Source organism: Coregonus clupeaformis, chromosome 27 (genome assembly GCF_020615455.1).
Source record: "Coregonus clupeaformis isolate EN_2021a chromosome 27, ASM2061545v1, whole genome shotgun sequence".
NCBI classification, from domain to species: Eukaryota; Metazoa; Chordata; class Actinopteri; order Salmoniformes; family Salmonidae; genus Coregonus; species Coregonus clupeaformis.
In genome coordinates, this window is record NC_059218.1 from 11,606,020 (window position 1) to 11,631,567 (window position 25,548).

At 44.8% G+C, this 25,548-nt stretch overlaps 1 protein-coding gene across 1 annotated transcript in view; it reads right to left on the minus strand.

Annotated features, from left to right (window-relative positions):
• Positions 1–25,548, minus strand: part of arhgef28a (Rho guanine nucleotide exchange factor (GEF) 28a) — a 118,902-nt gene that overhangs the window by 16,792 nt on the left and 76,562 nt on the right. Inside the window, exons 10-31 of the mRNA XM_041850502.2 lie at positions 24,714–24,823; positions 24,330–24,604; positions 16,762–16,942; positions 16,306–16,429; positions 12,949–12,991; positions 10,870–10,993; positions 9,655–9,784; positions 9,234–9,289; positions 9,008–9,044; positions 8,553–8,691; positions 8,296–8,411; positions 8,033–8,173; positions 7,454–7,704; positions 6,949–7,074; positions 5,477–5,594; positions 4,892–5,146; positions 4,645–4,721; positions 2,730–2,908; positions 2,527–2,618; positions 2,224–2,409; positions 1,817–2,052; positions 185–232 (exon numbers count right to left, since the gene is read on the minus strand). Coding sequence (XP_041706436.2) covers positions 185–232; positions 1,817–2,052; positions 2,224–2,409; positions 2,527–2,618; positions 2,730–2,908; positions 4,645–4,721; positions 4,892–5,146; positions 5,477–5,594; positions 6,949–7,074; positions 7,454–7,704; positions 8,033–8,173; positions 8,296–8,411; positions 8,553–8,691; positions 9,008–9,044; positions 9,234–9,289; positions 9,655–9,784; positions 10,870–10,993; positions 12,949–12,991; positions 16,306–16,429; positions 16,762–16,942; positions 24,330–24,604; positions 24,714–24,823 — 3,044 coding nt within the window. The remainder of the gene's footprint in view (positions 1–184; positions 233–1,816; positions 2,053–2,223; positions 2,410–2,526; positions 2,619–2,729; positions 2,909–4,644; positions 4,722–4,891; positions 5,147–5,476; positions 5,595–6,948; positions 7,075–7,453; positions 7,705–8,032; positions 8,174–8,295; positions 8,412–8,552; positions 8,692–9,007; positions 9,045–9,233; positions 9,290–9,654; positions 9,785–10,869; positions 10,994–12,948; positions 12,992–16,305; positions 16,430–16,761; positions 16,943–24,329; positions 24,605–24,713; positions 24,824–25,548) is intronic.

Genomic DNA, 25,548 nt, shown 5'->3' on the forward strand with positions numbered 1-25,548 from the left:
AGTCTACAGTCTACACCAGTTCGGCGCATGTGACAAATAAAGTTTGAGAACACAATGGGTCTTTGTGGGAAATGAAAATGAGTGACTGAGGTAGATACATAGATACAAAGTGTGTGTGTGTGTGTGTGTGTGTGCGTGCATGTGTGTGTGAGAGAGTTTGTGCGTTTGTGTGTGATGAGCTCACCTGCAGACTGTAAAGTAACTGGGTCAAGCTCTGGACACTCTGAGCCACCTGTTATTGAAGAAGACACAAACACACAACTAACAGTCAGGCTCCCATGCTGGTAGATGACTTAATCACTTCACAAATTATATTCCCTCTATGAAAAACTGTTAAGGAATAAATGTCCTGATTCTATTATTTCAGAGTGTTGGTATCTGAAGATTCTACAGTTCTACAGTAGATGGCAACAGAGTTTTACTCTCCTACTACTACTGTATACCCATATCAGTTGAAGCCAGCCAATACAGTCTTACTCCTGGACTAGACTAGACTAGAGTATAGTGGTGAGAGTGCAGTATCTTCTCCTCTTATCACAAGGCCCATTTTCTAAGGAGAGTCAATTTGTCTGAGGAGTCTATGTCGTCATGTAAGTATATAGCGCCACTTTGTGGTCTGGTAGTGTCTGTGCACAGAATCTGTACACCAGGGGTGTCAAACTCATTCCATGGAGGGCCTAGTGCAGGGTTCTTCAATTCCGGTCCTGGAGGGCCGAAACACTTCTGTTTTTTATTTCTACCTGGTAGTTAATTGCACTCACCTGGTGTCGCAGGTCTGAATTAGCCCCTGATTAGAAGGAGAGGATGAAAAACAGAGGTGTTTCGGCCCTCCAGGACCAGAATTGAAGAACCCTGGGCTAGTGTCTGCTGGTGTTTGGTTTTTCCTTTCAATTAAGACCTAGACAACCAGGTGAGGGGCGTTCCTTACTAATCAGTGACCTTAATTAATCAATCAAGTCCAAGGGTGGAGGAAAACCCACAGACACTCGGCCCTCCGTGGAACGAGTATGACGCGTGCTGTACACTGCATTGCTCAATACCAGGGGTGTTCAAATCTTACCCTATGCAGTCTGGAATACTACTGGTTTTCTGTTTTACCTGTTAATTAATTGCGCACACCTGATGTCCCAGCAGGTCTAAAGCAGTCCCTGGTTAGAGGGGCCTCGAGGTCCTAGACCCCTCAAACTCAACTCTGGACCTTGAAACCAATTCCACTACTTTTTTTCCCCCATTGTTCCCCTTTAATCGTGGACTGATTTAGACCTGGGACACAAGGTGTGTGCAAGTAATTATCAGGTAGAACAGAAAACCAGCAGGCTCCAGACCTCCTAGGGTAAAAGTTGAGTACCCCTGCTCTATTACATTCAGTCAATATTACTCTCTTTTATCATAGTCATTCACCTCACAACCAGGACAAGATGCTAACGATAGCACAAACATGGCCAAGGAAATTGGGATATAATTCTCCATCATCTATTTTTAATGAGACGGTACCTTTGAGAGCTAAATGGACTTTTCCTGTATTATTAAGATATGAATAATTTAGCACATTAAGGCTGAAATGAAATTCTAATAGATGGTGTTAAATTATTTAAACAACTGTTGGGTCAGCAATAAGAAAGTGGAGGAAGGTGAGAAGACTTCAATAAGCTTATGGCTACAACTACAGATCCCATTTGTATTTGAGCCGCTTGGTGTTATGGCTAACATGTTAGACTGACAACTCACAGGGACCCGAGTTCAAGCCCTGTCGGGTTACCACTGAATTCGCTACGATATCTATGGTAGAAAAGAAAACCTTGTATAGAAGACCTGCCTTAAGGTTGATATTATTAGTGTCCCTAGTGTGGGGTTGAGTCAGGGACTGCAGTACGAGGGCCTGGGAGGCTGACCACTCCCCGTCCCTGGTATCAGGGTCCCCATCTGTGGGAGTCTCCAGGGGTGTAGAAGGGTTGGCTGGGGACACAGGGTGGGACAGGAGGTCCCTGTGAGGGCTGCAGAGGCTGGAGGGAGAACAGGTCCTGGAGGACAGAGTGGTCCTCAGGTTCTCAGCTGGAGGGGGAGAGAGGAGAGGGGTGGTTAGAGAGAGGGAGAAAGATAATTTACTGTAGACAAAAAGACCCACAGACATACAGAGTAAGACGTTGGACAACAGGAAATGGACAACATGTACATGATGCTAACAATGGTCAGTGAGGCTAAAAGTGTGGTGTATCATCTGACCCTCTTTGAGTGCGGCAGTGACCAGTACTGCAGCCTGGGGCACCTCCTCTGGGTGTGGCTGGATCAGTAGGTGTGGCTCAGGGTGTGGTTTCTGGGTGCCGCCCCTCAGGGCAGACAGTTCAGCATAGATCTGTAGCTTCTCCTCCAGACTAGAACAGATCTGATGGTCCTGACTGCTCAGACTCTCTGGTAGATAAACACATGAATAAAATGTAATTAACAAAGTGTCATTAAGAAACATTCATTAATTAACATTCATTAGTAGATCTATTTGTAAGCTATGAATATACAGTAGCATATTACCCTGTAGTTTTTGTATCTTCTGGGCTCTGGCTTCAGATGTTCTTCTCTCCTCCTCCAATTCGCTAGTGTTCTCCTCCTCATCCTCTGGACAGCTGGATAGACAGACAGACGAACAGACAGCGTTAAGCATACACACACTCACTCACACGCACGCACACACACACTAACCACACACTTACACCCTTCACACACCCCTTACTGACCTCTCCACAGCCTCTCTGATGTGTCTCATCCAGCTGTTGCGTTCATCTTTCGAGGAGGTGTGGACCTCATACATTTCTGGACCCGCGGCCGACGCGCTGATAAGAAACATCCCTCTCTCCTCATTGGCTACCTCCCTGACAATCAGCTTCTGCAGAGAGATCACTGGGGGCTTCTGGTCCTGAGGAACACAGACAGTATGGGAGGATGAGAGAGTATTCGTAAATTGAATGAATACAGGGGGCCAACACCCACTGATGTAGACGTTGAAATGTCTTTTTGAGTCTCAATCCCCAATATATGATAAGATATACAGTACCAGTCAAAAGTTTGGACACACCTACTAATACAAGGGTTTTTCTTTATTTTTACTATTTAGTACATTGTAGAATAATAGTGAAGACATCAAAACTATGAAATAACACATATGGAACCATGTAGTAACCAAAAAAGTGTTAAACAAATCAAAACATATTTTATATTTGAGACTCTACAAATAGCCACCCTTTGCCTTGATGACAGCTTTGCACACTCTTGGCATTCTCTCAACCAGCTTCACCTGGAATACTTTTCCAACAGTCTTGAAGGAGTTCCCACATATGCTGAGCACTTGTTGGTTGCTTTTCCTTCACTCTGCGGTCCGACTCATCCCAAAACATCTCAATTTGGTTGAGGTCGGGGGATTGTGGAGGCCAGGTCATCTGATGCAGCACTCCATCACTCAAGTTCTTGGTAAAATAGCCCTTACACAGCCTGGAGGTGTGTTGGGTCATTGTCCTGTTGAAAAACAAATTATAGTCCCACTAAGCCCAAACCAAATGGGATGGCGTATCGCTGCAGAATGCTGTGGTAGCCATGCTGGTTAAGTGTGCCTTGTATTCTAAATAAATCACGGACAGTGTCACCAGCAAAGCACCCCCACACCATAACACCTCCTCCTCCATGCTTTACAGTAGGAAATACACATGTGGAGATCATCCTTTAGTAGTGGTTTCTTTGCAGCAATTCGACCACGAAGGCCTGATTCACACTGTCCCCTCTGAACAGTTGATGTTGAGATGTGTCTGTGACTTGAACTCTGTGAAACATTTATTTGGGCTGCAATTTCTGAGGCTGGTAACTCTAATGAACTTATCCTCTGCAGCAGAGGTAACTCTGGGTCTTCCATTCATGTGGTGGTCCTCATAAGAGATAGTTTCATCATAGTGCTTGATGGTTTTTGCGACTGCACTTGAAGAAACTTTCAAAGTTCTTGAAATGTTCCGTATTGACTGACCTTTATGTCTTAAAAGTAATGAACTGTAATTTCTCTTTGCTTATTTGAGCTGTTCTTGCCATAATATGGACTTGGTATTTTACCAAATAGGGATATCTTCTGTATACCCTCCTACCTTGTCACAACACAACTGATTGGCTGAAACGCATTAAGAAATTCCACAAATTAACTTTTAAGAAGGCACACCTGTTAATTGAAATGCATTCCATGAAGCTGGTTGAGAGAATGCCAAGAGAATGCCAAGAGTGTGCAAAGCTGTCATCAAGGCAAAGGGTGGCTATTTGAAGAATCTCAAATATAAAATATATTTTGATTTGTTTAACTCTTTTTTGGTTAGTACATGATTCCATATGTGTTATTTCATAGTTTTGATGTATTCAATATTATTCTACAATCTAAAAAATTGTAAAAATAAAGAAAAACCCTTGAATGAGTAGGTGTGCCCAAACTTTATTAGTCCATACAGGATGGAAATGTGTCTTCTGCTTTTTTCCCAACCCCTCCGATATAATAAAACGGATAGCAGAGAACAGTAGCTCAAAGCTATCAGACTGAGTCCAAAGGAACTGAATTGAACTGTAGAGTTTATTTTGTCTTATTCCATAAACAGCAAATGTCACAAGACCATTTCACAGACATACCACAGCAGCGAATATGAACTTCTGGTCTTTCGCCTGTAGGAAGATCAGTGTGTCTGTGAGAAGGAGAGCCAGGACATCTGAAGAGATAAGAGACAGCAAAACAATTGTGAACAATGTAATCCATAATCAATATGATAATTTGTGTGAAATTGATTGATTGATCGATTGATTGACTGATTCATGTATTGCTTGATTATTTGATTGACTGATTGGTTGATTAATTGATAGATAGATCAGTGCCTCAGACCTTTGAGTCGTCCAGTGGCGGTCTTCCACAGTAACAGGCCCTGGTGTTTGAGGGTCCGGCCTGGCACCAGAACATCCTGCTTCCTAAAGTTGTGTCCGTTCTTCAGCTTGGCAGCACTACGGTTGTCCATCCTGTTTAGGACGTCCTGTAACCTCTGACCCTGCTCAAACTCACTGACCCTCAGGTCTACAGCCGCGATCACCTCCTTGATCAAAACCAGAGCTCTGGAGAGGTCCCTGTGCTCCTCACTGTCCTCTGAGAGAGGGAGAGGGGAGGTTTAGGGAGGGGGGAGAGAGAGAGAGAAAAAAAATATTCAGGCACATTGAAGTAGTAGGATCAATACTATACATCCGGTTACCAGCCCCATATCAGTAATGAAGTACCATTTGAAATACAACACAATACAACAAACATTTCATGTAATCTCTTACTGTAACTGCTGTATATTATCACTGATAGCTCAGCTGTATGATAAAACCACCTGTCCAACAAAAAACTAGCCTGGTCGTGTTATCACGAGTTGATTTGATTTATCTGATCCTAACAGCAGTGGGCAGCAGAGCATAGAGAGGCAGACAGACTAACCCTGGGTGTACTGTAGAATCCTCTCCAACAGAACAGGGTACTTAGTGATCCTCTGGGTCACCAACAACATGCATTCTGGGATCTCTCTCCTCCGCACCAAATAGTTATTACTTTGTTGCTATAAAAACACACAATCAACAAATAATCATTAGTCACAAGTGGAACATTTAAAATAATTGAACTTGTTACGACAGATAATTTCTCCAGAGATCTTCTCAAGATGCACGACTTGGCCAAAAGTATGTGGACACTTGCTCGGAGAACATCGCATTCCAAAATCAAGGAGATTAATATGGAGTTAGTCCCCCCTTTGCTGCTATAACAGCCTCCACTCTTCTGGGAAGGCTTTCCACTAGATGTTGGAACATTGCTGTAGGGACTTGCTTCCATTCAGCCACAAGAGCATTAGTGAGGTCGGGCACTGATGTTGGGCGATTTGGTCTGCCTCGCAGTCGGCGTTCCAATCCATCCCAAAGATGTTCAATGGGGTTGAGGTCAGGGCTCTGTGCAGGCTAGTCAAGTTCTTCCACACCGATCTCAACAAACCATTTCTGTATGGACCTCGCTTTGTACATGGGGGGGATCTTCATGCTGAAACAGGAAAGGGCCTTCCCCAAATTGTTGCCACAAAGTCAGAATCACAGAATCGTCTAGAATGTAATTGTATGCTGTAGCGTTAAGATTTCCCTTCACTGGACCTAAGGGGCCTAGCCCGAACCATGAAAAACAGCCCCAGACCAATATTCCTCCTCCACCAAACTTTACAGTTGGCACTATGCATTCGGGCAGGTAGCGTTCTCCTGGCATCCGCCAAACCCAGATTTGTCCGTCGGACTGCCAGATGGTGAAGCATGATTCCTCACTCCAGAGAACTCGTTTCCACTGCTCCTGAGTCCAATGGCGGCGAGCTTTACACCACTCCAGCCGACATTTAGCATTGCGCAAGGCGATCTTACGCTTGTGTGCGGCTGCTTGGCCATGGAAACCCATTTCATGAAGCTCCCGACTAACAGTTATTGTGTTGACATTGCTTCCAGAGGCAGTTTGGAACTCGATAGTGAGTGTTGCATCCGAGGACAGACAATTTTTACACGCTAAGCGCTTCAGCACTCGGCGGTCCTGTTCTGTGAGCTTGTGTGGCCTACCACTTTGCGGCTGAGCCGTTGTTGCTCCTAGACGTTTCCACTTCACAATAACAGTACTTACAGTTGACCAGGGCAGCTCTAGCAGGGCAGAAATTTGACAAACTGACTTGTTGGAAAGGTGGCATCCTATGACGGTGCCACGTTGAAAGTCACTGAGCTCTTCAGTACGGGCCATTCTAATGTCAATGTTTGTCTATGGAAATTGCATGGCTGTGTGCTCAATTGTATACACCTGTCAGCAACAAATCCACAAATTTGAAGGCGTGTCCACTTACTTAGTGTAACTCTTGAGGCTTATAGAGGTGTCATAAGCAGACAAGCCTGTACCTTGATGAAGGTCTGAAATCGTTTGTTTTGCTGCTGTAGCTCTTTGAAGAAGGTGACTGCCTCAGAGTGATGGCTGCAGAAGTCTCCATACACCTGTTTCATCCTCTCTGCGTTCTCTTCAGAAAACTGCACCGGAAATTAGAAGTTATACAGTCAATCATATTGAGCCAACGTACTCAATCAGTCATAGAACATTAATACCACAGTCATGTCTATTAAGGTTGAATTACTGAATTACGGGACAGAGTCAGTGGATGTTGGCAATGTTTCAGACACACACAAAAAACATATCCGTATTTATCCATGTTTTATGGAAGTGCTGATTCATTGTAATGAATCAGCACTTCCATGTACTTTTAGGGGTTGTAAGTTAATTCTGTCTCCACAGATTCCTGACCGTATGACAGAAAGTACATAACTGTTTCCTGTTCCTTCCCAACCCCACTCCAGAAAAGTTAAGGTTTTGCCTCCTTGTTGTTACAAGCACATCATTTTAACAGTGCACCTGTTGCAGTAGAACATCTCCGATGTGTTCTATGACGTAGTTCCTGTCCCCGTATGGCTGGGCGGAGCTGTGGCGGCGTTCCCTCATGGAGTTGAAGAGGTCGTGGTGGAGGAGGAGGAGTTCGTCCAAACAGGGGAAGACACGCCCCACCGCGCCTGCGTCCAACTGGACCTGCTCCCTCATCCCTCGCCGGAAGACCTCAGCCATGATGCACAGAGTCTGGAGGTGGTGCATCTCTGTCTGCATCAATTCTGAGAGGACGGACACACACACACACACACATACACATTGCAGTTGGACTGCGCAGAATCGCTGATCTACAAATTGATCTCTTGCATCCCAAATAACTACGCATTATGTGTAAATTTTTATGATTCTGCATCAAACCAATCCCCTCAACTACCCACATTTCCAAGATGACAAGTCTCTCTAGACAAACATATCCCTTGGACATGCCATAACAACAAACCATAAACATTCCTGTGCTACAGCCCATAACATTTCATAAGTCATAACTCATTCATAACTCAAAACTGTATTACAAAACAGCAAGGTTAGGTTACGACATCTTTAGCTCACCATAGATGACGTCCTGTCTCTTAACCACCCGTTTGTCCTGCTTCTTACAAAACTTGTGTTCCACCGTCAGACTCCAAGACTCAGCCTCGTAGTCCAGAGCATCAGCAGCCAGGTCGCTGTGGAGACCGGTGTCCACACAGTCTACAGGAGGAGAGGGGGGACAAAAAGAACATGATGGTGACTTTTCCCTTTTAACCATTAAAGATGATCACTTTTCCTTTGCATTTCCAATTGTCCCTTCTGGGTTCCCGTCCCTGCAGTACCTTCTCCGAGGGAGGAGTCAGTGGAGGAGGACGACTCTGTGGTCTGCAGGAGATCCTCTGATTGGCCAGAACCCCATCTGCTGTCAGACACCGCTTCCGGACTCTCGCTAAGCCTGCTGGGAGAGTGACAATAATATTGTCAATGACATAAGCATCATCCCAAAAAATCTTCATCACAAGCTTACTGTAATATGCTGAGAGTGAGTGAGTGAGTGAGTGAGTGAGTGAGTGAGTGAGTGAGAGGATGCTTAGCTGACCTGTCAGTGGCAGAGGGGACGCTCCTGGAGAGGGGGTTGGGGAGGGAGGCTGTTTCCCTCCTGTCCCTCTGGCTCATCATAGGTAGAGAGGCTGAGGTGGCGATCAGACATGAAGAGGGACTGTCTCGCACTGTGAAGTCTGAAGGAGGGAGGGGAGGAATGTTATTGTTTCAGCATTCCTTCCTGTGTGCTTCACAGGATGACAACAAAGAGCTTTGACATTATTTGATTTTATTTATTATTTAACCTTTATTTTATCAGGAAGTCATACTGAGACCAAGGTCTATTTAACAGATGAGCCCTGAATTACATAAATTACAGAAAATACACACATCAAAATATACATACAAAATGCAAGCAGAAAGAAAGGAAAACACGGTCATAAAAAACAAACACATTCATCAGTAATAAGGTCCTCAGTCATTGACCGTTGAACTCTGCAATGTAACACTCACTCTGCGGGAGGGATGCCGTTCGGTTCTTCACAAGTTTCTATAGTTTTAAAACAAAGATTAACAAAAGGAAGGAAGGTAGGATACCAGACAACCAAATATTCCAACTAGATCACTTTGTTCAACAGAGAGAGATGAGCAGTAGATGTGTCACTGGACTAGCTTAACCATCTCTATGTTTATGTTTGTGGTTGTGGGTCGGGGCAGAAGTATACAGGCTGAAACTCACCTTTATACACGGAGGAGCAAAGTCAATACAACCCTTATGGACCATGACTGTACAACCTTAGGGAGAGAGAGATAGGTTCATAAAGAGAAAAAACTAATGACTGGAAATGGAATATAATCATATATGAATTCAGTTCTATAATTGTCCAGCAAAATATTGAAGTTTGCGAATTAAAGTTATCATTGTCGAATGCAAAAAAAGCATATACAGTATATTTTCCTTAAGATATGTATTGATATACTGTATTACCCATAAATATATGTGATATTTTTCAATTCATTTATTCATTGTATGTTTGTAGCATTGAGCAACAAATTGTTGTTTGTTTCGACTGATTAGTTGATGTACTGCTGGTTAATTGTTGATGTAAAAAGGCCGTTATAAATACATTTTGATTGATTGAGTTAACTGTGTTACTTACTGGAGCATTGCAGAAGGTCCTTGCCACTAGCAGGTTTGTCACAGACCAGACAGACGGTGGGTCCAGCACAGGACCCCGTGGAGAAGCGATGTCCATTCTGCTGTTTGTCCTTGTCTTTCCCCTCCTTCCCCTGGAGAATTTGTTTTACATTTTTGTCATTTAGCAGACGCTCTTATCCAGAGCGACTTACAGTTAGTGAGTGCATACATTTTTATTTTTTTCATACTGGTCCCCTGTGGGAATCGAACCCACAACCTTGGCGTTGCAAGCGCCATGCTCTACCAACTGAGCTACACGGGACTGTAGAGCCAAGGTAGATTCACAGGGGTGAACATCAGAGGCAAGGACAGGCTAGTTATTGCACACCCATATACTGTAACTAATATAAACCCTTTCAGCCACAATCCATCAAAGCATAGAATGGAATTGTAACACTGTAACACCGTAGGCATTGGCTAGACTCCACTTGACTTATAAAGTCAGGTTTCGTGTACTAGAAGTAGCTACAAATAGCCACACACGTACACCGACTCCAATTGACACAGTTTGAGTGAGAAGGGATCCCCGCCTTATTTTAGCCCATTTTTAAAAGTCCACTGTGAAGGAAACTGAGCAATGCATTAACACATTGAGGGGTTTCGCAAATGCTGATCCACCAACAAAGGGTTTATGATTAAAAGGAAAGAAGCTACACAAGGGTTTCAGTTGTGTTTTGCGTTAAGGTTATTTCCCAAAACATTTCCTGCTTCTTGTCATCACGTGAAGCACAGATCCTGATGTGAATACTATAGTATAAGGAGAAGGGTTTGGATGAAGACAATAATAATACTTTTTTTTAAATACTGTTATTATTATTATATTATTATAATACATGGTATTTATATAGCGCTTTTCAACTACCCAAATTCGCTTGATAATGGCCTTTTGTATTCGATAATTAAATGATAATAGCGGCACAATTTCTTTTTTTGTGATAATAGACAGTTTTTTTTTTTTACAGCCCTCTTTGGATGTGTCATGCAGTCCTTATAGCTGTAGATCGTTAGGTCTAGACTGAGGTGTAGATCACATGAGTCAGTCGGTGTGTTCATTCTGTCTATGATTATTTAGTCTAGTTGAGTATGTCTCTGAACATTGCATATGCTCTAAATGTAAAGTCTGGCGGCAAGATTAGTGCTTACCTAATCTCACGATTAGTGTTAAAATAGTGTTTACCTTGTTCTTGTTGCATGTGTTCGAAATCCTGCTCTTGAGGAAGCTGAAGGTACGAATCACTTTGTATTTCTCTGATTCCACCTTGGAAGGGATGTTGTACTTGTCCCACTCCTCTTCTTCAATTCTGTTCAGACACAACGGTGTTAGCATCATGTGACTTTCATATGTTGTTGGTTTTATAAACGGTATCCATACTAGAGTCTTTTTTGCTGATCTTTCTTTATTTCTGCCTGGTCATCTCAAATTAATTATTACTCATAGTTCGTTTCTACTAGTAGTAATTTTCGGACTTAGTTTTTCATCTATAACCAGGTTTCCATCCAACAACTACAGATGGAATAAGTTGTGATGAACTTCACAGGGTGGTGAAAGTGTACGGTGATGAGCTTGATGCTGCTTTCAATAAATATCAAGGGTCTTATTCTGGTGAAAAAGTAAATTTGATGGAAACACATCTCTGGTAGGAAAATGGGATATTGTTTTTATGCAGATTTATGTTCGCATGAAAATCTGCCACCAATTGGATGGAAACCTAGCTAATGAGGCCATGTGGAAACAAAAACGTATAAACTCTGCATACAACTTATGAAAGCACAAGCCTTATAGTAAACATGGTATTTGGTTAGTAGTTCAATCAGCCTGTGACTGTCATTCCAGGCTGGATCAAGTGTACAGTTAGAGCACATGCACCACAAAGCCAACCATAGATGTTTATTACACAATTAAGACAAGGTCTGGTCAAAACTCCATCAATGTTAAGATGTCGTCTCCTTAAAGTTGGTGGCAGCTCAGTGTTACAAAGCAATTATTTGAACAGTATAGAATCCTAATGGGAGGTTAGGCCCCTTCACCCTGAGAGGTCAAAGTCCACTGGTAGAGCACTATAGGTTAAGGGTTACACAGTAGTAGTTACCTACACGTGCAGCACACGTATGGTAATCAAACATGGTTCATTCATTGACATCAACAGCATACAAGTGCGATCTCTAAAGGTTATTTTTGATGCCATGCTAGGCAGAGAGCATTGTGGGCACAAACGTAGAGGTTAAATGTCAGGATGCGCACAGGGGAGTTGTAGGGTTAAAATGGTTGGCTTGAAGGGGTTAGAGGCTGAGGCTAGTGACTAGAGGGCTGGCTTCCAGATCAGGGGAGTTCCTGTAGGGTTAAAGGCTGTGGGCTATCTGCCCAGTGGAGAGGAAGGGCCAGGGCTGGCAGCCCAGAAGGGGGCGATGCCCACGTACTCTTTGAGAAACTCTGAGAGAGTGAGGTGTTGGAGGGACTCCGCCAGCTCAACGCTGCCCTCGTCGTCTGCAGACTGGGCACGCTTACGGAACCTTAACTCCCTAGGGACACACACACATTACACACGCAGCTCTGATACATACAGTACATGAACACACACACATACACTAACATGCACGCACACACACACACAGCTCTGGTACACACTGACAGGTACAGGAAACATACTCTAGAGGGAGCTATAGTACTGTGACTGTGTGTGTTCAGGACATTTTAACTGCTGAATGGAAGGAGAGGACAAAGGTAGTTGGCATGGTTCCCGGCAGCATCTCATCACAATGAAGGACACAGTGAAGCAGGAAATAAAGAGGATGCCTTTTCTTTGTCCGTCCCTCTTTTGCTGGAGCCTAATAACTCAAAGGATACTATACAGTAAATCCTACTACACTCACTGTGTCACACAGTTACTGTGCATTAGCCTAACTTCATCTGAGCACAGGCCCTGCATTTGAAATTTGCATTGGACAAAATTTGCATTGACAAATAAACACTGTCTGAGCACAATGGGCTTACAGTTTAGTCATATCTCTATAACCCGGGATTCGAATTGGCAACCCTCCGGTTGCTGGCTAGCCTCTCTAAGTTACCTGCCACCCCTTGTCTTGATATAAAGACAACCAGGGACTCCACAAAAGAGAGAGAACCCTCGGTCGCCCGGTAACTAACCAAGTAGTCATGGTGAAGGCTGGAGAGCCTGGGAATTAGGGGAAAACTGTATGGAACCGTAAAAATGTCAGACTCACTTTAGACGAACACACTACGTCAGTGGATACACACCTTTTTTCTTGAGGCTGCTTTGATAGGCTGAACTCTCTCTGTTCTGTGGAGGACAAGACAGACATGAACCCTCTGTGTGAAATGAAACAGCATGAGCAACATTATGGATGAAAATCAATCGACACAATCAAGTCTGACCACCCCCCCCCCCTACCCACAACCCAGCAACGCTGAGCTTACGCTGTGATTTGGCAGGATAGCCTAGTCAGCCGATGCACTTACCTATGCCCTCACCCTACATAAACACTGACATACAAGCACACCTACATACCTATGCACCACACACGGTAGCCACATGCCTGCCATGCCTGGTGTTAGCACAGAGCGAGTGATGGATAGATAGAGGATCTAAGGTAAGCTGTACTTACTAGCAGGGTGGAGTAGAGACAGAGATTTAGACAGAGAGAGGGCCTGCAGGCGAAACCGGCTGTGGCTCACACTGTGGAAAACGCCATCTACAGGGTAGAGTGGACATAGCACTCACTAGGCCACTCAAAGGAACAGAGGGAGGCAAGGATGTGACCAGAGCCATGTAGGGGGGAAAATCTCAATTGCATTTCCTTAATTCCTTGCGACCTCTCTCCTCGCCTCCTTCTCAAAACCCATTGGATGAGAAGGTCAGAGGTCCTTCATGTTAGTTACATGTTAGCTATAAACAGTAGTTGGCGATCTACTGAAGTGGCTACAGTTAGTTAGTGACGACACAGAGAGCATGATCATCCAACTACAGAGTAGGCCTACTGCTTACTGTACCAGCCAAACTCCCATGACAAACCAAATAAGTGAAGAGAGACAGGCTAGCTCAGCTGAGTTCAATCCAGGGCCTGTATCCACAAACGTAATGCTAATCTAGGATCAGTTTTGCCTTTTAGATCATTTGACATTTTAGTCATGGTGTTGCAAGCGCCATGCTCTACCAACTGAGCTACAGGGGACTACACAATGAATATGATTATATGGACAGATCCTAGATCAGCACTCCTACTCTCAGACACTTTGTGGATACGGGCCCTGGTCAAATAGTAGCAAGGCTCAAGCCACGCCCACCTGAGAATACAGCTCTGTTCAGCATTCATTTGGCTGTGTTTGAGAAGTGGATAACCAATTGTCAACTAACTGTCACTTCACAGATTGCTTTCAAACGGACAATATTCATACAATTACCTCTGCAAATCACCTTTTCTGTTGGACTTTACTATCGGGGAAAAGTGTGAAACAATGTCTCAAAAGGATGGGGGTATGGTCAGACATTTTTGACATGGGACTAAAAGGTTTTGGCCCACGTGTTTATCAAAGTTGATATATCGATAGGGATTAAACACACTGACACGACAACTACATGAACACTCAGAACTCGCCACTCAGAAAAGAAAGCAGACAGACAAATCCACATATCTAAATCAATTGTGCAATTTTTTATCTTTCCCCTATATGCATTGGTTAATTCTAGAGCGATATGTTCATGTTCACAACAGGTGGGTACTATTATGGTACAAAACATTTACGCCTTGTGTTTAATATTATAGATCACATCAATCATGAATAAGTAATGTTGCACGTCTTTGGGAGAAAGCCACGGTGACCCTTTGCTATGAGACTCGAAATTGAGGTCAGGTGCATCCTGTTTCCATTGCTCATCCTTGAGATGTTTCTACAACTTGATTGGAGTCCACCTGTGGTAAATTCAATTAATTTGACATGATTTGGAAAGGCACACACCTGTCTATAGAAGGTCCCAAAGTTGACAGTGCATGTCAGAGCAAAAAACAAGGCATGAGGTTGAAGGAATTGTCCGTAGAGCTCCGAGACAGGATTGTGTCGAGGCACAGATATGGGGAATGGTACCAAAATATTTATGCAGCATTGAAGGTCACCAAGAACACAGTGGCCTCCATCATTCTTAAATGGATGAAGTTTGGAACCACCAAGACTCTTCCTAGAGCTGCCTGCCCGGCCAAACTGAGCAATCGGGGGAGAAGGGCCTTGGTCAGGGAGGTGACCAAGAATCCAATGGTCACTCTGACAGAGCTCTAGAGTTCCTCAGTGGAGATGGGAGAACCTTCCAGAAGGACAACCATCTCTGCAGCGCTCCACCAATCAGGCCTTTATGGTAGAGTGGCCAGACGGAAGCCACTCCTCAGTAAAAGGCACATGACAGCCCGCTTGGAGTTTGCCAAAAGGCATCTAAAGACTCTCAGACCATGAGAAACAAGATTCTCTGGTCTGATGTAACCAAAATTGAACACTTTGGCATGAATGCCAAGTGTCACATCTGGAGGAAACCTGGCACCATCCCTACGGTGAAGCATGGTGGTGGCAATATCATGCTGTGGTGATGTTTTTCAGCGGCAGGGACTGGGAGACTAGTCAGGATCGAGGCAAAGATGAACTGAGCAGAGAGATCCTTGACAAAAACCTGCTCCAGAGCGCTCAGGACCTCAGACTGGGGCAAAGGTTCACCTTGAAACAGGACAACAACCCGAAGCACACAGCCAAGACAACGCAGGAGTGGCTTCAGGACAAGTCTCTGAATGTCCTTGAGTGGCCCAGCCCGACCCCGGACTTGAACCCGATCGAACATCTCTGGAGAGACCTGAAAATAGCTGTGCAGCAACGCTCCCCATCCAACCTGACAGAGCTTGAGAGGATCTGCAGAGAAGAATGGGAGAAACTCTCCAAATACAGGTGTGCCAAGCTTATAGCGTCATACCCAAAAAGACCCGAGGCTGTAATCGCTGCCAAAGGTGCTTCAACAAAGTACTGAGTAAAGGGTCTGAATACTTATGTAAATGTCATATTTCCGTTTTTTATTTTTAATACATTAGCAAAAATGTCTAAAAACGGTTTTTGCTTTGTCATTATATTGTCTGTATATTTGAAATTCAATTGAATACCTGAAGTCACACCAAAATGTCTGGATTCCATAGGTTTTATGTCTCTCAATATACAATTGTTTATGTGCTATAATTCCATCAATATTTGACGGAAAATATATTTTAATAAAAAAAAGTGTTGAGTATCTTACTCCGTTATGCAGCTATAACATTTATCAGAACTGTATTTATCAGAACTGTATTTATCAGAACTGTATTTATCAGAACTGTAGGCATTGCAAACGATGGGACAATCAATATCATCATGTTCTCAGAAAACCCTGTCACCTTTCTTCCAATCGAAGTAATAACCCACTGGGCACAGACGTCAATACAACATCTATTCCAGGTTGGTTTAACGTAATTTCATTAAAATGACGTGGAAACAACGTTGATTCAACCATTGTGTGCCTAGTGGGAAAGTTCTCAGGAAGGCTTTCTCAATGGGGGGTTAATAACTGTAAAAGGTCCCACGAACACTAACCTGGGCTGAGGTTAGATGTCGCAGGCTGGGCTGAGGTGTCACGGGAGAAGCGGGAGGGCAGCAGGCTGATCTTGGGGGAGGAGTAGGAGTAGGAGCGGTGTCTGATCCTCTGGTCGCCCATATCCTGGAAAAATACAACACAACACAAAACACTTAGGTCAACACAATGGTGAGGAGCTATATACGTTTTAGATTTACAGTAGGCCCTAATATATTGGTCCTTACAACCTCCTTTGGAGTGGAATTGTTAGATATACTGCACTGTTGGAGCTAGAAACACAAGCATTTTGCAACACCCGCAATAACATCTGCAAAACATGTGTATGTGACAAATACAATTTCATTTCATTTCATTTGAATAGTCAGTAGATTGTCAATGGAGGAGGAGTGAAACAATGACATTTCTTTTGTGAGTCTCTGTGTGTGAGGGTGGACAAGATAGCTTCTGCCTGGTACCTTTGTGGGGGTGGGGTCGCCGGCTGAGGAGGCAGAGTGTGTGCGTGTGCAGGTGAGGTCTGGGGAGATGTCGTCCCCGCTGTTACAAGGGTCAAAGATCAGGGGAGAGAGGGGAGAGAGGGGAGACTTCACAAGAACCCCCTCCTCCTCACTGTCAATCACTAGAGCTACCAGACCGGGGCTGTCAGGGAGAGAGAGAGAGGAGGGAACGTCAACATAAAGGCTCATCCGACCGCACTGGTGGTCCTCTGTAGCTCAATTGGTTGAGCATGGGGCTTGCAACGCCAGGATAGTGGGTTCGATTCCAAGGACCACCCATACGTAAAATGTGTACACAGATGACTGTACGTCGCTTAGGATAAAAGTGTCTGCTAAATGGCATTTATTATATTATTACTACAGCCTCCTCGTATCCATACTCTAAGTGCTGAAACCAACAGCTGGCCCAAGGTAAAAGTAGATAAATTGGCTACATCACATACAGTATGGGATCGAGACTATCTGAATACACTACAGTATCCACATAGAGAAAGCCTCACACTATGAGAAAATACTTAATATATTTGTTCAGGTAAGAACTAACAATATATGTAATCTTACATAACATTTACAGTTGAAGTCGGAAGTTTACATACACCTTAGCCAAATACATTTAAACTCAGTTTTTCACAATTCCTGACATTTAATCCTAGTAACATTTCCTGTCATAGGTCAGATAGGATCACCCCTTTATTTTAAGAATGTGAAATGTCAGAATAATAGTAGAGAGAATTATTTCTTTCAGCTTTTATTTCTTTCATCACATTCCCAGTGGGTCAGAAGTATACATACACTCAATTAGTATTTGGTAGCATTGCCTTTAAATTGTTTAACTTGGGTCAAACGTTTCGGGTAGCCTTCCACAAGCTTCCCACAATAAGTTGGGTGAATTTTGGCCCATTCCTCCTGAAAGAGCTGGTGTAACTGAGTCAGGTTTGTAGGCCTCCTTGCTCGCACACACTTTTTCAGTTCTGCCCACAACTTTTCTATAGGATTGAGGTCAGGGCTTTGTGATGGCCACTCCAATACCTTGACTTTGTTGTCCTTAAGCCATTTTGCCACAACTTTGGAAGTATGCTTCGGGTCATTGTCCATTTCAAAGACCCATCTGAGACCAAGCTTTAACTTCCTAACTGATGTCTTGAGATGTTGCTTTAATATATCCACATAATTTTCCTTCCTCATGATGCCATCTATTTTGTGAAGTGCACCAGTCCCTCCTGCAGCAAAGCACCCCCACAGCATGTTGCTGCCAACCCCGTGCTTCACGGATGGGATGGTGTTCTTCGGCTTGCAAGTACCCCCTTTTTCCTCCAAACATAACGATGGTCATTATGGCCAAACAGTTCTATTTTTGTTTCATCAGACCAGAGGACATTTCTCCAAAAAGTATGATCTTTGCAGTTGCAAACCGTAGTCTGGCTTTTTTATGGCGGTTTTGGAGCAGTGGCTTCTTCCTTGCTGAGCGGCCTTTCAGGTTATGTCGATATAGGACTCGTTTTACTGTGGATATAGATACTTTTGTACCTGTTTCCTTCAGCATTTTCACAAGGTCCTTTGCGGTTGTTCTGTAATCGATTTGCACTTTTCGCACTAAAGTACGTTCATCTCTAGGAGACAGAACGCGTCTCCTTCCTGAGCGGTATGACGGCTACGTGGTCCCATGGTGTTTATACTTGCATACTATTGCTTGTACAGATGAACGTGGTACCTTCAGGCATTTGGAAATTGCTCCCAAGGATGAACCAGACTTGTGGAGGTCTACAATATTTTTTCTGGGGTCTTGGCTGATTTATTTTCATTTTCCCATGATGTCAAGCAAAGAGGCACTGAGTTTGAACATAGGCCTTGAAATACATCCACAGGTACATTTACATTTTAGTCATTTAGCAGACGCTCTTATCCAGAGCGACTTACAGGAGCAATTAGGGTTAAGTGCCTTGCTCAAGGGCACATCGACAGATTTTTCACCTAGTCGGCTCGGGGATTAGAACCAGCGACCTTTCGGTTACTGGCACAAGGCTCTTAACCACTAAGCTACCTGCCGCCCCAGGTACACCTCCAATTGACTCAAATTATGTCAATTAGGTTATCAGAAGCGTCTAAAGCCATGACATCATTTTCTGTAATTTTTCAAGCTGTTTAAAGGCACAGTCAACTTAGTGTATGTAAAGTTCTGACCCACTGGAATTGTGATACAGTGAATTATAAGTGAAATATTCTGTCTGTAAACAATTGTTGGAAAAATTACTTGTGTCATGCACAAAGTAGATGTCCTAACCGACTTGCCAAAACTATAGTTTGTTAACAAGAAATTTGTGGAGTGGTTGAAAAACGAGTTTAAATGACTCCAACCTAAGTGTATGTAAACTTCCAACTTCAACTGTAATCTTCAGTTTATTATCGCAGTACAGTAACACACAACTGTGATGCAGCACTTTTGGTTTCTTTCAGTCAACAATGCTGATATGATATCTCAACGCTCTTGAACTACTTTAATCTAAATGTTTAAGCAATTTTATTGTTGACACCTGTTGGTTAACAGGTACATACATAACAAATAGACATAATAACATAGTTTATCTTTCAATTATTCATTTCAATATCTCACATGTGGGTTTCACCAGAATCTCAGAAGCTCGAGGAACCTCACACATGTCTGTCGTAGACAGACAGGTCGAGTGGCGAATGAGGTGAGCCCCTCCCATCATTATAAGGAGCCACTCGCCCGCCCTCTGGTCATTCTCACCTCTCTTCATCATGAAGAGTACTATTTTCTAAGCTCTCCTCAGCTAACCTGGCTAGTATGCCACAAGACTTGCTATTCTACCAACTAGCTTTTCTACCTGGAAGGGTAGAATTACTAGCTCTCTCTCTCTCGTTTAGCTCAACCCACTACTGTGCCGCGTTGACTAGACCGACCGTCCTAGCTTCACTGCTTATCGGTCGAGAGCCATACTTTTGTTCATTGCAAGACTAACAAAGTGCTAGCTTCCTTTGACTAACATTGTGCTAACTAGCTAAGCTACTAGCCCACAAGGTGAACGCTAGCTACGTTCACATTGTAAAAGGTCCAATGCAGCCGTTTCTATCTCAATATCAAATCATTTCTGGATAACAATTAAGTACCTTACTGTTTTAAATTAAAATGGTAAAAAGAAACAATGGAAGGCAAAAACTCCATCCCACCAAAACATGCTGAAATTTCAGGCACTCTTTTCAAACAGTTTCACTCAAAGTGTATTATCATATTTTTCAGTATTATTCCAACCTCATAGTGTGGAAATATATATAAAACACAGTAAAATTACGTTTTTGACTGCACAGGATTAGCTTTCTCCAGCTAGCACTGTGCTAACTAGCTAGGCTATTAGCCCACGTGGCGAATGCTAGTTACGTTTCACTTTGTTCTCGGATTAGCTGTTTTTGGGAGCCATGGAGCCTGCTAGCTTGGCCCAAGGGACACCGAGCAAAGATCCGGCCCCTACCCCAGCACTGGCACACCCGTGTCCATGCGAGACAACCATATCAGGCAAGGAAGCAGCGTTCAACGACCCGCAGTCATGTGTCCATTGTAGGGTTTTTCCTGCTAACACCCTTCGTCAGAGAGAGTGCAGAGCAGCTCAGCGTGGTTCGTGTCCCGCACTGCCTTCGAGCGGGGAGACTACCTCACAGACCCAGACCTCATGGGCCGATGTCTTGGATGTCTATACCGAGGGCCTTCACCCACTCTTCCAGGGCTTGGCTGCAGAGGAGGGGGTAGGGGAAGGGGACCTCGTTATCGACGACGACGATAGCGAGGGCATGACCAACCTCCTTCAGGCAGCGGAGGAGGAACAGAAGGCGCAAGCTCTTACCTCTAGGCCCTCTTCCGCCATTAGCGACGCATTGATGGCAGATGACAGATACTCACTCATCGATGTCTGCAAACGGCCAGTGGCCAGACTCAGCATTGAGTGGCCCGAAACCGAGAGGGGTGGCAGCGCAGAGAACGACTGGTACGACGGGAGAAAACTCCCCTCCCACACCGTCCCAGGCAAGCAACTCCTCCCAACCATCCCAGCTTGTGTGGCAGAAGCCAAATGTAACTGGGACAAACAGTTGACCGGCAAAGCCAAAACCAGACTTTATGCCAACATGAATGTCAAAACATGGAGAGGCTGGGCCTCGGCAAGCCACCGGTGTCCATCTAACAAAAGGTCTACGTGTCTGCCGTACGTTCTGTACAGGCTTTGAATGTTACGTCCCTACTGCTGGCCTACCAGGCCTATTTTGATGCTGGAGATGCATAATCTCCTAGCTGTTGGCAAGCCTAACACAGACCTTTGGGATGAGATCTGTATCGTCACAGACCTCAATCTCCGAGCCTCCAGAGGCACCATTCAAGGCTGTGGCCGTGCCATGAGACATGCAGTGGTGGGGGAGAGAACCTTGTGGCTCAACTTGTCCAGCCTTTCGGACAAAGAGAAAGCAGATTTCCTTGACGCTCCTGTCGAGCTGAAGGAACTGTCGCCACCATGTGGCAGGAGTGCGAAGCCATCAACTTCTGCCTTCCCCGTAGACCCGGGAACCTTGGCGAGCCAGGGTATCACGGCAGGGAGAGGGCAATTCGCTGGCACCAGGGCCTGGTGAGCGAGAGTCTACCGACCTGTGGGCTACACACTAGTGATCAGGAAACTAAGCTTCCTGAAACATTGAGCATTTCCCAGCAATTGTGTCAAATAGGTTCTAGTGGCACCTGCTGGTCAAAATAATTTAGAACAGCCAAATTATTATAGATGACATCCCATACGCTGTAGCGCGTGTGCAGAGTAGCTTTTTTGTCTTCTACCAAAACCAATACCAAACCAATCAGGTGGTTGTTCGACATCACAAAGCTTCGGACATCATTGATCACGTGCTTCTGATAAAGTGATACAAGCATCGGCACACTGCATCGAAGTAAACTGCTTAACGATTTCAACGCATGCCTTGGAGTTCCGGTATCAAACGTAACATCACCACTACATGCCACAAGAGCAGGCAACTGGCGTGCATGCGCAGTCCAGCCCTGGGTCTGGTCCATGGTTACGAAAGGGTACAGACAGGAGTTCACTCTGAGACCACCCGTTTTCAACAGTTTTGGAATCAATAGCGACTGGCGACTCGGCACGCATATTAGAACAGGAAATCTCCTCTCTATTAAGCAAAGAGGCTATCAGGGCGGTACCAGTGGCAGAGAGCTAACCTCGGCTTCTACTCCCAGTACTTCCTGGTTCCCCAAAAAAGGGGGAGGGGTACGCCCAATTCTGGACCTATGGGTCCTCCATGGCTATCTGAAAAAGTTCACATTCCATATGCTTACGTTCAATATACTGTCTCGCTCTATTCGTTGAGGTGACTGGTTCACATCAGTCGACCTGATCCTAACAGCACACAGAAGGTTTCTAAGGTTTGCTTCGGGCTAGCATTAGCTTCCCGTACGTTCAGCAAACGTGCAGAGGCAGCTCTGACACCCCTGAGAAACAAGGGGTTTAGAGTCTCCGCCTACATTACCTGCTTTGCTCCCCAGCCCGGGAGCAGTACAAGACACAACTTCCCTTGTAAGCCACCTCTCAGAGCTAGGGTTCAAGATCAATCAGAGAAAGAGCTGTTTGGTGCCAATACAGAAACTAGAATACCTAGGCGTAATGCTGGTTTTTCGCTCTTATCGCGCAACCCTCTCGGACAACCACATCAGGTCGTTCCGACAGTGCCTCTCCCAGGGCAAACGGGGTGCTCGGTCACGTTCAGAACATGACTCAGAGTGCTGGGTTGATGGCTTCCACCATCTCAGTAGTACCACTGGGACTACTGAGGATGAGAGACTTCCAGCGCTGGGTGTTTGCCCAAAATGTGTGTACATGGCATCACCTCAATCGTCTGATAAATGTGATATCCGCATGTGTCTCTGCTCTCCGTCACTGGAAGAGCCCTTCGATCTTCGTTCCTGGCACTCCCCTAGGGTTAGTGGCAAAGAGGAAGGTGGTGGCGACAGACGCGTCACTCACGGGCTGGGGCGCAATTCCACATTGCTCACATAAATTACCCCAAGTGGTGAAAACAGATCTGGGAGAGATACGGTCAAGCATCCATAGATGTCTTCGCATCGCACGAAAACACGGACTGCCCGCTGTTCTTCGCGCTAGCAGGAGACACCACTGGGAGTGGACGCGCTGGCACACCTTTGGCCAGGGGTGTTGCTTTACGCCTTTCCTCCTCTAAGCCTCATACTCCCCACTCTAGTCAGAGTGAGGGGAGGGAAGAAGGCATATTCCTTCATCTTAGTAGCTCCTCAGTGGACAGGCAAGCTCTGGATAGCGAAGATCATTCTCGTGCTGTACGACGAGCCCTGGCAACTCCCGTTATGCAGGGAACTTCTAAGCCAATTGAACAGAGAGATGTTCTGCCCTCACCCGGACGTGAGAGGTTAAATCTGGATGCGACAGGCCGGCCTCTCAGAGTCATTGAGACTATCCAGAGTGCTACGGCTCCTTCTACACGCTCACTGTATGGAAACAAGTGGTGCATTTTTGAGAAGTGGTGTGACCAAAAACAGATCATTCCTTACCAATGCTCTGTATCCGAGATTTTATGCTTTTTTGCACAACCTTTTGGACAGAGGAAAGGCCTTCTCCACTGTTAAGGTCTATCTAGCCGATATCGCGGCTTGTCATATAGGCTTCGACAATAACACGGTGGGAAAACACTTCTTGTTATGTAGTTTCACGAATGGGGCTCGTCGCTTACGTCCAGTTTCCAAACCTTTAGCCCCGTCTTGGGATCCGTCTATTGTGCTTGAGGCTATTTCACAGCAGCCTTTTGAGCCACTGGAAAGCGTGGAGATGACATAGCTCTGCTTTAAGACCACTTTACAGGTCGCCCTTACGTCCGCAAAGCGAGCGAGCTGCATGCCGTCAGTTCACCATTCGTGCCTACAGTTTGCCCAGGGTTTTTCATGGTTTCGTTGTTTTCCAACCCCGCCTTTATGCGTAAGGTCAGCAGCAATTACAATCGTCTCGCCTTGGAGCTTGTGGTTTTCCACCCGCCACTCTTCCCTTGTACGTAAGAAGAGCGTCTCCACCGTTTGTCCAGTACGCACATTTACTTGGATAGAACAAGAGCTTTGCACAAAGGTAGGCCCCTCTCTTGTCAATGGTTGTTACATTGGATTGTGGAAGCTATTATATTGGCCTATAATAGAAAGGGGATACAGCCTCCGGAGGGCCTGAGATTTGTGATGCGGCTTGTTGGGCATCCCCTAATACTTTTGTGAGGTTCTACTGGCTAGACGTCACTGCACCTTAATTGGTACATACTGTCCTCAGTTTCGTGGCCTCTGAGGATTGATACGTTGAGACTACCTGGCTTCGGAGAGCATGTTTGCGATAAGGGAGTTGGCCATATCCCACGAGAGATATCGAAACAAATATTTGAAAGATAACTTCTCTTGATCTAAAAAGAAACCCAATGCCTTGAGTAACAGGGGGTCGCATGAATGAGCTTGATACCTGAGGTTAGGTGACTCCAGAGGTGGGCTCCCTCTCTGATTGGTTAGGTATGAGTGGGAGTGGCTGTTGAGTCGGGCGAGGGCTCGGTCAGCGAGGGAGGGCAAGGGAGAAGGAGAGACGAAGGGGGACTGTTGTTCCTCTAGTCCAAAGGAAGGTAGGGGTGGAGGAGTGTCGGTGGCCTGTAGGAGGAGGACCTCTGAGTCCACTGTGTTCCACACGCTGCTGTCAGTCAGTGTTACCCCGGCAACACTGACCTTAGCCTTGAGGTCATCCACCTGAGAGAGAGAGAGAGAGCGCGAGAGAGAACAACCGATAAATAGATCAATAAAGTATCTGCTCAAATACCATATCATCAATCGCGTGAGTTATGGTAAGGTGGTGTACCTCTGTGGAGAGCTGACTCCTGCCATTGATCATGGAGGCTGATTTGTCTGCAGCAGCAGAGTGAGAGAACTGTCTCTGGGTTCCTCTGGGGTGGGCCGTCTGGGACTTCACTGGAGAAAACAACACAACAAGAGACACTCTCTGAATGATAGTGCTAAATGATGCTAAATGACGTATTGACTGCTGGTGCTTTCTTGGCCAGGTCTCCCTTGCAAAAGAGACTTTGCCTCAATGGGCTTTTTTTGGTTAAACAAAAGTTTAATAAAAAATTAAAAATAAAATGAGAATAACTACAGCCAAGAGCATGGGGCAAGGCCATCAGTCAAACAGGGGGCTAAGACCATCACAAAAGAATGAGTGCTATGTAAGAACACAACATAATGGTAAAAATATACTAATTGATGTTCATCAAAACACAAACAGACCAACAGACTGATGATGGCTTAGGAAAGATTAAAGACTGTTCCAATCACAATCATCAAAACAACATTCCATTAGCCAATACCAGTTGAGAGGAGAATAGCATAGCAACCAATGACAATGGAATGCTAGAAAACATCCATTTCTGTTGACATGGCAGTTCTAGAATACATGATGGAAAAGATTCCTTCCTATTTCCCATATATCAGCTGCTTGGTTGCCCTTACAGAAAAAACACGTGAATTTCACATGTGAACACATGATCTTGTGTGATCTCGTGATCACATGTGATTTAATGTTAAGTTAATGTCATAACATGTGACAACATGTGATAAATAAAAATTACACGTGATAACATGTAAGCACGTGAGTACATGATCTCGTGAATTTTATGTTTAAAAAATGACAACATGGG